Below are 14023 nucleotides of genomic sequence, written 5' to 3' on the forward strand. Positions count from 1 at the left end.
CTACTAGGGAGGCACAGGAATCGCTTGAACCCAGGAGATGAAGGTTGCAGTGAGCCGAGATCACACCACTGCACTCCAGCCTGGGTAAGAGTGAGACTCTGTGTCAAAACAAAAACAAAAACAAAAAAGCTTCCTAAATGGAACATTACTCAGCAATAAAAAAGAACAAACTGATACACACAACATCTTGGATGAGCTTCAAGAGAATTATGCTAAGTAACAAAAAGCGAATCTCAAAAGGCTGCATGCTCCATGACTGGATTTACGTATTATTCTCAAAATGATTTTATAGCTATGGAGAACTGATTAGTGGTTGCTAAGAGTTAGGGAAATCTTGAAGGAGAGGGTAGAGGGTGGGTGTGGCTGTTAAGGGGTGGCACGAGGAAGCCTGCAATGCAACAGTTATGTACTGAGTGTGTTGACAGCTGACATGAAGCTACATAGAGGATGACATCTGAAGGTCAGTGTATCATAGCGATGCCAATTTCCTGGTTTTATTGTACTGTAGTTATGCAAGATGACAATACTGGAGGGGGTGGGGTGAAGAGTATATGGGTCTTCCCTGTATATGTTTTTGCAACTCCCTGTGAATCTATAATTATTACTTCAAAATTTCAAACAAAAGACAAGAAAACCTTTCTTCTACTACCTGATCTGGGGCTGCTCAGATTGTCTGCCTTTGACACAGTTGCAGAGAGAATGCTGCTACTATTCAAAACCAGTACAGAAGGGCTCTGCATTGACTTCCAGTACAGAAGAATGACCCAAAGAAAAGGAGCCCTCTGGATGTGAAGGCTGAGGCTGAGCCCTAGAGGACAACATTTGGTAGGTCTATCATCCCATGAAAGGCTCTATCCACTTGCCTAGATCCCAGATGGCTTCTTCCTAAAATCCCATACCTGATACATGTTGGTTCCTACTTTTTCCCACCCTTTTAAAATGTATTATATCCAAAGAGCCAGAGGACAGAAGACCTCACTTCTTACTTCAAAGATATATGGCCCCTAATTTCCCACCCTCCCCGCTCCACTGAACTCACAGTATTTATATCCATACCCATTCTCACCTGCTTTCCCCAGCTGTTCCATTTGTGCCATGGATTCATCTCATGCTTCATCCTCAGAGAAATGCACTAAGAATTATCTCTCTCCTAATATTTACAACCCCTTCCACTCTACCAGTTCTTTCCCTGGAGCATACAAACAAGGCTTCTCCACCTTAAAAAATTAAACAAAACTGCTCTATACCTCCTTCCCAGCTACGTTCCATAGGCAAACTTGGGAAAGAGCAGTCTATACCTGCATTCTCTACTTCCTCGTTCCCAATAATTTCTCAACACACTGCAATCTAATGGGCTTCTGCTACACCAATTAAATGAACTGTTCTTGCAGTTGCTAAATCCAATTTCACTCTTAGAAAATTTCTGCAGCAATTTGACATTGCTGACCACTACTACTTTCTCAAAATGTTCTCTTTCCTTGGTTTTCTTCTTACCTTTCTCATAGCCCATTCTCATTTTCCTTTGTCAACCTATTGTTTTTTGCTCACCCTTAAAGGCTTAAGATATCCACAAGGCGCACCTCCAGACATCCTCTCTGTACCTTAAATACATTCTTTATGCTGATCCTTCTCAAAACTCAAGATCCAACCCAGACCTCTCATCTGATTCCTGGACTTACACAGCAACTGCCCATTTTTTAACTTCACCCCATCTCTCCTGAACCGCATACCTACATAGTCAACAGCCTACTGGATGCCTCTACTTACAATAGTCACCTCAAACTCAACAGGTAAACAGGTGAATTAGTTTCCCTACCAAATCTGCTCTTCTATTTCCTGTCTTGGTGAATCCACCATCACTCACTAATTTCCAAAGCTAGAAACATGAGTCATGCTAGATTTCTTTCTCCTATATCCAATTAATCACCAACTAACCCCCTTAAGAACTTATAAATCTGTCCCTCCTGTTCACCTCCAGTGAAACTGTCTACAGTTCAGGGCTTGTTCAGGGCTTTGTCACTTCTCATCCGGTTTACTCTAGAAGCTTTTGTCTCAAAGGTTTACATCTTGTATACCTTCAATCTTTTCTCTACAAAGCAGCTGAAAAGCCTGTTCTAGAATGAAATTTGATGATTCTACTTCTCTACTTATATCCTTAATCAAAATAATAAACATATCTATCACTCCTAAAAATTTCCTTGCACCTATATGTATGTCTTCCCTAGAGCTCCACCCCAATCCACAGGCAACCATTAATCTTACTGTCACTACAGATTAGTCTGTATTTCCTAGAACTTTAAATAAATGAAATCGTACCATTTGGGCTTTTTGTCTGAATTTTTTCACTCAGCATACTTTTTTGTTGTTGTTTTTTTGAGACAGAGTCTTACTCTATCACCCAGGCCGGAGTGCAGTGGTGCAATCTTGGCTCACTGCAACCTCTGTCTCCCGAGTTCAAGCAATTCACGTGCCTCAGCCTCCCAAGTAGCTGGGATTACAGGTGTGTGCCACACACCCAGTTCGTTTTTGTATTTTTAGTAGAGATGGAGTTTCACCATGTTAGCCAGGCTGGTCTCAAACTCCTGACCTCAGGTAATCCGCCTGCCTCGGCCTCCCAAAGTGCTGGGATTACAGGCGTGAGCCACCCACCGCACCTGGCCAACATACTTATTTTGAGAGTCATCCATGTTGGTACATGTATCATTAGTCCATTTTTTTTTAATGCTGCATAATATTCCACTGCATAAATATACCACAATTTATATTTCAAAAGAAATATACTTCTTTTACGAAGATTCAAATAGGCCAGGCACAGTGGCTCATGCCTGTAATCCCAGCACTTTGGGAGGCTGAGGAGGGAAGATCACTTGAGCCCAGGTGTTCAAGACCAGCCTAGGCAACATGGTGAAACTCCTACAAAAAATATAAAAATTAGCTGAGTATAGTGGCTCATGCCTATAGTCCCAGCTACTCAGGTGACTAAAGTGGGAAGAATGATTGAGCCCAGGAGATCAAGCCTGCAGTGAGACATGATGGTGCCACTTTAATCCAGCCTGGGTGACAGAGCAAGACCCTGTCTCAAAAAAAAAAAAAAAAATCAAATCAAATATTATTCTAAATCAAGTTCAAGTAATGTCCTAGGCAGGTTTTATATAAAAGAATAAAGTAGAGGCAAAGGAAAAAAATCAAGTTAAATCTCAACTTATAAGCCTAAAACTGGCAGAATATTTCCTGACTTATGACTGTCTTGAGGTTAATAAAAGTCAGGTCATACAATGTGTCATCAAGTTGTTAGGTAGATAACACAACTCTGCTCAACATCCCCCACAAAAACTGAAAACCCTTCTTCCAGAAGCCAAATTTAAACACGTACACAGAGATCCTATAAAACAGAAGTTGGCAAATTTTTCTGTAAAGGACTAGAGAGTAAGTATTTTAGGCTCTGCAGAACATATAATCTCTGCCACAGCTACTCAATTCTGTTTGTCCTTGAAACTCCAAAACAGCCAGAGAAAATATGTAAATGAGTAGACACAGGTATGTTCCACTAAAACTTCATTTACCAAAGTGTTGGGAAAACGGCTTGTAGGGTGCCTGTATAAACTGGCCACAAAAATATGGGACAGTAAGTTGTGGAAAACCACAAGAGGCCTCTGAGTAGGAAAGCCTCCAAATTGCCATCATGCTCCCATACTCAGAGCGAGACCTGCTCTCTTATCTGTAAACACTGCGTTCAAGGAGAAAGACACTCCTTTGAAACACTGGAATGTGGACAGACGTGCAGGCTCCTAGTTAAGCCCGCTCCCACTAGCTACTCTCCAATAAGTTAAAGATATGCTGTTTGAGCACAAAGGAGATTCATTTAAACCGCTATTGCTATAGATTACACCTATGATGTACTGCCTTCCTTTCACTGTTTTCACCCTGAACGTGTGCTTTTTAGATCTAAGTGATTATACTCAATAAATAGTGTGGAGACCAGAGCTCGGCGCCTTTTGCAGCCTCCATTATGCAACTGGCCCCGACTCCCACCTTTATGAACTCTTAATCTGTCTCTTCTCATTCCTTTGTTGCCACTGGACTTCAGGTACCCTACGGGTGGTGTTGAGGCTGGTCCCCAACACAAAAGGAGGTGGCTGAATTTGGCCCTGGGCCATAGTTCGCCTATCTTTCCTCAAAAATAATACAACATGGGAATATGTCAATAATTATAAAACTGGGCATGGTGGTGTACACCTGTAGTCTCAGCTACTCCAGAGGCTAAAGCAGGAGAACTGCTTGAGCCCAGGAGTTCAAGATCAGCCTGGACAACATGGTGAGACCTCATTTCTTAAAAATAAATAAATAAATAACATAAATTTAAAAATTATATAGAAAGTTGAGGAGTTACAGTTTCCATGTTATAGTGGAAACTTTCCTTCAGTTGATCAGCAGCAGTGGTTATAAATGACTCTGCCACTGGGGGATTATTATCTCAAGTTCCTTAACCTTTGATCTTGTTTCCTCATGTGTAAAATGGGGATAGTTTCTTCAATCTATCTCACACAGTCACTGTGAGGAACAAATGACATAAGACAGATGAAGTGCTTTGTAAATTATAAACATGCTGTAAACCTCAATTATAAAACATAAAGTATCATTTACCATGAATTTTACCTAAAATCCTAAGCACTTTCCTCCCACCCTCTGTATTACATGCCATTCTTCTTCAAAAATGACAATATTTATCAAAGCTCTGGCAAACCCTATCTTTTATCTTCCAATGCAGCTGCATCAATGAAGGTCACTTCGTGCAAACAGATGTGAAACTAGGTCATTCATCTATCTTCTTTTTCAAAACAATATTCTTACTTTGCCCACTCAGGGTGATTTGCTAGAGTTTCATTAATCAAATTACTTGTGACTTCAATCATGTGTACACTCTCTTGATGTACCTGTATTACAGATAAAGAAAGAAAAGAATCTCAGTAAAAAATAAACCCAATTTAACATTTATTTTTCTACTCTATTACTGGAACAATGCTTTGAGAGCCAAATAAATATACATCTTTGCTTTAATTAATTTAGAAACATGCACCGCAAAGCTACTATACATTATATCTAATGATACGCACTATGGGAAATAGAAAGTACATGCTAGCTCCCTGTTCAACAAATTACTTAAGAAAAAAATACATAAATAGATATGTTCAAATACTTGACACAATTATGTACATACATTTCATTTGCATGAATATATCGTATAAATGTGTTTGTATATCTATGTAAGCAATACCAGCACTTTGTGAGCTAACAGGTTCATCATGCAGTGTGAGACAAACAGGCAAATAAGGAACTAAGGTTTTTGTTTTTTTTTTTTTTTTTTTTTTTTAGCCAGGTTCTCACTCTGTCACCCAGGCTTGCTGGAGTGCAGTGGCGCAATCTCAGCTCGATATAACCTCCACCCCCCAGGTTCAAGCGATTCTTGTGCCTCAGTCTCCTGAGTAGCTGGGATTACAGGCACTCACAACCACGCCTGTCTAATTTTAGTAGAAAAAAGGTTTTGCCATGTTGGCCAGGCTGGTCTTGAACTCCTGACCTCAAGGGATCTACCCACCTTGGCCTCCCAAAGTGCTAGGATTACAGGTGTGAGCCACTGTAAGTAAGCCGCAACTAAGTAAGGTTTCTGAGTAAAAAAAGCCAACAGAAGCTGCACCTCCGAATTTACCTTGCTCAATAACCAACAAAATGAGGGGGATAAAATGGGAATTAACCAGTTGAAAAAAATTTTTTTCACCCAGGACATCCAAACAAGGAAAGAAACATAATCTGATACAATTTGGAACTCAGCCATCAGGTAAAGAAACAAAACATTCTGGAGCACAACAGAGAGGCATAACAGCTCACTCCTAAACTGACCCCATCACCCAGGAGCCACACAGGTGAGCTGACAAATATATTATGATTCACCGGTAACAGGGAGAAAAGAAGCCACATCCTTATCCTTTTCTGATGACAGAGGGAAAGAAAGTGTAATGAGGGAGAAAAGGATAAATCAGAGGAAAGAGATCAAAGTCCCCCACCCACACCCACCCCTCATCTCTATCCCTTTCTGCAGTGAAAGTTCCACAGTATGCAAGGAATTGAGTGAGACGGTACAAAGACTGACGGTATTTTTCCATGGGCATGGGAATGAGATTAACCAAGTAGCAAAATCACTAGGGCAAGTCACATACCAACCCAGAACAGAACAGAGTCTAGATATCCTAACAAAGATACATAGCCACCTAAGCCATCAAGTGATACCACTTCCAATTCTATCAGGCCCCAGAAAAGTAGGAAGAACACAAAATACAAACTGCACCAAGATGGGGAAAACAAACTGATTTCAGACACAATGAGGAGATAATCAACTCAGGTGCAACGCCTAAAGAACAGCCAGAATGAATAAGGCCTGACACGTTCTTGTGAAGACTTAGGCTAGCATTTTGTGGGATATGGAAAAAGAGAGGGCTGTAAGCTAAGGGACATAATCTTACTTAGATGTTTAAAGTAAGTTTGGACGCTGTGTTGAAAACAGACTAAATGAGGCTAAGGAACAATTCAAGAGAGAATGGGGATAACTTTGAGCAGGGCAGTAGCGGTACTGAAAAAGAAATGACTGGATTTGAGACCTATCTTACATTAACCAACTGTTGGATGTTAAACGGGTTTTACATTCCCGAAATAAACCTCACGTAGATATATTTTCCTTTTTACATACTGCAGGATTTAGTCTGTTAATGTTTTGTTAAGAATTTTTTTGTCTATTTATAAGGGATACTGGTCTGCAGTTTGCCTTCTGTGAATGCCTTTGACTTTGGTATCTGGGCAATACTAGCCTCATAAAATGAGCTGACAAGTGTTACTTCTTTGCTAACTGAACAACATTGTGTAGAACAGGCAGTATTTCTTCACTACATGTTTGATAAAACTCATCAGTGAGATCATCTGGGCCTGAGCGCTTCTTGGTAGGAAGATTTTCAAACACTAATTCAATTTCTTGTCCTCATAGTGGGCTACAATTTTTCTATTTCTTCTTGAGTCTGTTCCATTTCTTCTCTACAAGGAATTTCTCCATTTAATGTTATCAAACTTGATGGCATAAAGTTGTTCACAATATTCCCTTATCCTTTTAAGATCCATGAGATATGCAGAGATGTTTCCTCTTTTGTACTTGATATTGGTAATTTGTATCTTCTTTCCTTTTTTCTTCATCAGTCTGGCTAAAAATTTGTCAATTTTATTGACGTTTTTCAAAGAACCAGCTTTTGAGTTTATTAATATTTTTACTATTGTTTCTCCTTTTCAAATTTCCTTGATTTGCACCTGATCCTTATTATTTCCTTCCTTTCATTTACTTTGGTTTTAATTTGCTATTATTTGCTAGCTTCTGAAGGTGTAAACTTAGGTCACTGATTTTCCTTTTTCAAATATAAGCATTTAACGACATAAACTTCCAACAAGACACTGCTTCAGCTGCATCCCACAAATTCTGATACGCAGTGGCTTCATTTTCTTCCATTTTAAAATCTTCTAATTTCCTTTGAAATTTATTCGATTCACAGGTTTAGAAGTATGTTGCTTAAAAGACTTGAAACCAACCCAAATGTCCAACAATGATAGACTGGATTAAGAAAATGTGGCACATATACACCATGGAATACTATGCAGCCATAAAAAAGGATGCGTTCATGTCCTTTGTAGGGACATGGATGAAGCTGGAAACCATCATTCTCAGCAAACTATCACAAGGACAAAAAACCAAACACCGTATATTCTCACTCATAGATGGGAACTGAACAATGAGAACACATGGACACAGGAAGGGGAACATCACACACCGGGACCTGTTGTGGGGTGGGGGGAGGGGGGAGGGATAGCATTAGGAGCTATACCTAATGTAAATGACGAGTTAATGGGTGCAGCACACCAACATGGCACATGTATACGTATGTAACAAACCTGCACGTTGTGCACATGTACCCTGGAACTTAAAGTATAATAAAAAAAAGTTAAAGTTCTTATTTTAAAATTATTAAAGGCTTTAACTAATGCTATATACACCACCCCCCCCAAAAAAAAGAAGTATGTTGCTTAATTTCTAAATATTTGGACATTTCCTAAATTTCTGTTACTGATTTTTAATTTAATTCTGTGTCAGGAAATGCTTTTTTTGTTTGTTTGAGACAGTGATCTCGCTCTGTCACCCAGCCTGGAGTGCAGTGGCGCAATCATGGCTCACTACAGCCTCTACCTCCAAGGCTCAAGCAATCTTCCCACCTCAGCCTCCTAAGTAGCTGGGACTACAGGAATGCACCACGATGCCCAGCTAATTTTTTAAATTGTTTTTGTAGAGCCGGGGTCTCCTTATGTTGCCCAGGCTGGTCTCAAACTCCTGGGCTCAAGCAATCCTCCTGCCTCAGCCTGCCAGGTAGCTGAGATTACAGGTGTGTACCACTGTGCCTTGCCTAACACTTCCAAATTTATTGAACATATTGTTTATTTTGGTGAGTATTCCATGTTTTCTTGAAAAGAATATAATTTCTAATTGTTAATTAGGTCAAGTTGACTGACCGCGTTTTTTAGTGTGTTTCGTTTTTGTTTTCTTTTGAGACAAAGTCTTGCTCTGTCACCCAGGCTGACATGCAGTGGCACGATCACAGCTCACTGCAGCCTCAACCTCCCGGGATCAAGCAATCCTCCCACCTCAGCCTCTCAAGTAGCTGGGACTACAGGCTTAAGTCACCATGCCCAACTAGTTTTTTCTATTCTTTGTAGAGATGGGGTTTTGTCATGTTGCCTAGGTTGGTCTTAAAACTCCTGGAGTCAAGGGATCCACCTGCCTCATCTTCCCAAAGTCCTGGGATTACAGGCATAAGCCACCACACCCAGCCGACTGACAGGGTTTTAAAAGGCTTCTAAATACCCTTATTATTTTCTAACTACTTATTCCCTCAATTATTGCAAGGAGTATTGAATCCTGAACTATAATCATAGATTTGTTTATTTCTCCTTTTAATTCTGAATGTTTGATTTCATGTACTTTAGAGCTCCGCTGTTGGGAGCATATACATTTGTAACTGTTATCTTATGGCAATATTAACTCTTATCCATATGAAAAGTCCTTAATTTGCCTCTAGCAATATTTCTTTTTGACAATCTATTTTGTCTGATAATATATAATCAACTGCACATATTTTCTGTGGACAGTTTGCACAGTGTATGTTTTTTAATATTTTTACTATCAACCTTCCTGTGACTTTGAATTTAAAGTGTGTCTCTAACAGATACCAAAAGCAAGTTGGAACTTGCTTTTTATATTCAGTCTGACAATATCTGCTTTTTGACTGTTTAGTTGCTTCTCATGTAACCTAAGTATTGTCATGACCAGGGTTAGGTCTGCCATTTTGCTACTTGCTTTCTATTTGTCCCGTCTCTATTGGTCCTCTGTTCTTCCTGCACTGCCTTTTGTGTTCAGCAAATTTTAGTATACCATTTTAGTTCCCCTAATCTTTAGGCTATTTATTGCCTGCTGTTTAACTTATCTAAATCTTATCTCATCTTTTAATTTATCATAATCTACTTCAACTTAATATTAACTTATATCCAGGAAAATATTTTAAGAATTTCATACCAGTACAGTTCCACTTGCCAGCCCTCTTCTTTGTGCTATGGTTTTATATATACATAGCTCATCTATATATGTTATAAAGGCCACAACAGTGTTTCTATTTTTCTTTAAATAGTCATATTTGTTTAAATAAATTAAAAGAAGACAGGAGAAAATATAACCCACATATTTTCCAAGTGCTTTCATTCCTTTCTTTGGATCCAGATTATTTCTGGAGTCATTTATCTTCACCCCGAAGGAATTCTGTTAGCATTCCATATAAGTGCAGGTCTGCTATCAACAAATTCAGTATCTGTTTATCTAGAAATGTTTTCATTTTGCCTTTACTTTGAAAGAACAGTTTCACTGACTATAAAAGTATTGTTTGACAGAGATTTCTCCCTATGACTTTAAATATGTCACTCCAATGTCTTTTAGTCTTTGCTGTTTATTAAGAGAATTAAGTCACTAACTGCATTGTTCCCCTGTTTGTGATGTGTAATTTTTCTCTTGCTTCCTTCCAGATTTTCTTTTTATCTTTGTCTTTCGGCAGTTTGACTATGATGTAGCTAGGCATGGTTTTGTGTTTGTGTATGCTTATTCTACTGAAGGTCTGTTGAACTTCTTGGATCTGTTAATGTTTTTCACCAAACATGGGAAAGTTTTTAGCAGTATTTCTTCAAATAATTTTTTCTACCTTTTTCTCTTCCTCTTCTCATCTTCTGTGATGCCTATTACATGTCTGCTAGAATGTTTGATATTGTCCCACAGGTGTCTGAGGCTCTGCTCATCTCCAATTGGACTTGACACCAAAAGCACAGGCAACAAAGGCAAAAATAGACAAATTAAGCTACATTAAACCTAAACACATCTGTGCACTGAAGAATACTTCCTTCAAGAAAAGCTGCAGGTTTTACTGCCCATGCAAGAATGCCACCTGTTTTTACCTGTAAAGAAAAAGTACCTGTTTTTACCAGCTACAGCAGCAGCTTTTCATCAACGAAAGATCTCCTAGTTGCCTACCTGGTCATTTTCTAACGCTTTTAAATGGTGTTTTTAATAATTTCATGCTGTTTTATTCTTGATTTCTGTGGAAAGGAATTACCTGACTTCCTCACCCTGCTATTATCCCAGGACATATTAGTAAAGTGGAGCCAAAAAGGATTTCCTGGCAAACTGGATGTGGATACAAAACAAAGACATAGTCAAAGATGATCCTGAGACTTTCCATTTGAGCAAGCAGAAGAATGGAGTTGTCACTGAAGACCATGAGAAGAACAGACAAGTGGAGGAAGGTCTGGAATTCAGTCTCTGACGTTATATTTGAGATGTCCGTTAAACATTCAAGTAGATACTGTCATGGATGTTTCAGAGAATGACAGCTGTACTGGCCGGGAGAATGAATTAGATAACCAATAAGGTTCCTTCAAAAGCTCAGTTTGGATGAATTCTACACCCAGAAATAAATGGTTCAGTAATACTTGTTATCAAAGTTCAGAGAAGCAAAAGCTCACTGAAGCAGGGGATGAACAAACAAAAAGGACTTAAAAGATAAAACTGAGATGACTAGGCAAAAGATGCTATGCAAAGGGACAAAGAAGGAAAAGTAGAATAGAAGTGTAGAAGAGAGGAGAAAGGAAAAAAAAAGACCATACTAATGAAAGCTTTCTCTAATGAAAGAACTGGAATGTAAGATTGCACAGTAGCAGGTTTAAGCAAAATATGACAAAAACAAAGCCTCTAAATAAGTCTGCACAGTATATATACGTGACTATACATAATTAATATCCAAAGAACAGATAGGAACTATACAAAGACTGAAACAGAAATACTAGAAGAGGAGGTTTTTAGAAGCAAATAAGATAGCTTGAGGGTGTACTGAAGCTGAGACTAAGAATAGGACTTCCAAGCAGAGATGCCACTTAAGAAATAATGCAGTTCTTTAGCAAATTGGTTAATTAGATTATCAATTATAGTTACCAACATGTCTCTATGGGAACGAAAGGAATAAAAAAAATTTTGTATCCATGATTTCACATAAGCTTCACCAACTCCTTGAAAACAACATACCAAAATCTGGGTTGTGGAGTTCAATACGGTTCAGATAAAATAAAGATTAAAATGTACTATAAAAGTGGGGGGTGAACTCTTGTCAGACTTGATAAGCCTAAAAAAAATAGTAAGCGATATCACTATAAAGATAACATTTTAGGTGTGCTTTAGAGAATAATTTTCTTTGATGAGATGAAAATGGGGAAAGGAAATGTAAGCTGGAAGGACCTGGCAAGCGAGAAATAAAGGTGCTATGGTATATATCAGCAGAAGGATCAATGAGACAAGGATGGAAGGTGCTAATCAGCAAATTCTGATCTAGTGAAGAATACTAACTAGATTAGAATTCATGAGACCAGATCCCAATTCTCCTATTAAATTAAAAAAAAAAAAAGTGCCACTTGTTCTTCATTATCTCACTTTTTTCATTTGTATTTACTCCCAAGGGTTTTGATAAAATAAAAATGCATGTAAAAGAGGTCTGAAAAGAAAATATACTAGGCAAATTCATGGCAAAATTAGTAATATACAAATCATAAATCCTTTAGCTATTGTACATACTTTTAAGTCAAGTTAACATTTTCCATGCTGCTTCTGCTAGCTTTTTATCCAGACTACAATTCTAACAATTAAGGGTTTATTAATGAGAATAATAATCACTGTACTCTACCTTTGCAGTCAGGAGTAGGGCTAAAAGAAGAGTTCCTATCACTAACAAAAATATGATGAAAATGCTAATTATTTTATCTAACATCTTCTCCAACCAGATGATCATCTGCACAAACATGAAAAAGAGAATTACTTATCTTTAAAGTAGAACTTTAAAAATACATATACTCAATTGTCATAAAGACAAAACAGGATCTTCAACATGGAAAGCAAATTATTGGCATAATAATTAAAGCAATAAAAGCTTTAAGCAAGTTTAAAAACTTCACAGTACTCATTATTGCTGTTGTTATATAGTTTATTACTGTCATAGCTAAGAAAAAGGCAGTCGATTTCAACATAACCTATATCTATGTTCAAATTCTCATACTGTCGGATATCTATGTTTCAAATTGTAATTTATAACCTGGTAAGTATTCTAAACAAAATATTGACAATCCATTAGCTGACCTAAAATCTTATGAAGCTGTATCATCAGTTTAACAAATACACACGACTTTAGCAAAAGTATAATACAGATAGTATTTATAATACTTATAATACAGGCATGGACTAAAAAATACAGATAAAATTGGAGCAAATTAAAAGAGGAGTTGCATTCAAAATATTTTTTCCATTTGATATCATTAGAATTACAAAAGCAGTAATAAAAAAATCTAATGTTAAGGCAATGATAAATAACAAAGGTAACAGTTGCCCAAGCAGCGAGGGGTTGGGAGGTGAATGCACAATCAAGGAGGGGCACAAAACAGGCTTCAGGTTAATTTGTTTTTTTAAGGGGGAAGTCGTTGGTAGATAGTCTTTACATCTTTTTATGTTTGAAACATTTCATAATACATAATAAAATGCTTTTTAAAATCTGATATTCTACTTGAAGTTTCTATTCTTCTGAAAACATAAGCTTTATGACATGACTATAATTGATATAATCAATGTAGTAGCTGTTTATCAATAATTAAAACTGTGCTTTCCCTAAATGCTATCTGACATTGTCTTGCTATAACTTCCCTCATCTTTCACAACCACAAATAATCCTACATTTTAAACAACTTGTGTTTTCAGAATATATACTTGATAGATTGCTAGAATTCCTTTCATGCAAAGCTACCATCTAACATTTCAAAACTACATTTAACTAGATTAACAACTGCTGAAACACCACAATGCACTGCTCAACCCCAAGGTGAGCAACAGCATTGCTAAATAAGTTATTCTTAATTTAGATCTGATTTATGCTCTCCAGTGAATTAAACATCCAAAAGCAAAGAATGTTGGTTAAAAAAACAACATGACTTCTGCAGCATTTACTTTCACTTGACGTTTATAAGCTTGTGCCCCTCTTATCTGTTTTTCATCAAGGACACTGTCACTAAGAGATCAATGCTAAAGTGAACTCAAAGATAAAAAGTTAATCTTTAATCTTGACAATTACAGCTTCAAACAGAAGAGTTAATTTCCACTGCATGCTACCAAAGCATCAAAGACAATGCAGAGACTAAAAAAAAGGAGTAACAGGCTTCTAAGATATGGAAGGTCAGATGTCATATTCTGAAGTTAAATTCTAAAATCAATGAAACTGAAAACTTTCACAATCAGAAACCAATTGAAAACTAGTTATCAAGGCAGCTTCCTGAGGAAAGAGCTAGGTTTGTATCACTCCTCTTTGTATCT

General features: G+C 37.6%; 1 protein-coding gene across 3 annotated transcripts in view; it reads right to left on the bottom strand.

Annotated features, from left to right (window-relative positions):
* The window catches only part of TMEM245 (transmembrane protein 245), a 103591-nt gene that overhangs the window by 49876 nt on the left and 39692 nt on the right, over window positions 1–14023 (bottom strand). For 2 of the 3 annotated variants that reach the window (XM_054500325.1, XM_063650270.1), the window contains exons 7-8: window positions 12354–12458; window positions 4852–4934 (exon numbers count right to left, since the gene is read on the bottom strand). In XM_054500325.1, the coding sequence (XP_054356300.1) occupies window positions 4852–4934; window positions 12354–12458 (188 nt within the window). The remainder of the gene's footprint in view (window positions 1–4851; window positions 4935–12353; window positions 12459–14023) is intronic. The other variant, XM_054500326.2, reaches the window with a different exon arrangement.

Source organism: Pongo pygmaeus, chromosome 13, assembly GCF_028885625.2.
Source record: "Pongo pygmaeus isolate AG05252 chromosome 13, NHGRI_mPonPyg2-v2.0_pri, whole genome shotgun sequence".
In the NCBI taxonomy this organism is placed as follows: Eukaryota; Metazoa; Chordata; class Mammalia; order Primates; family Hominidae; genus Pongo; species Pongo pygmaeus.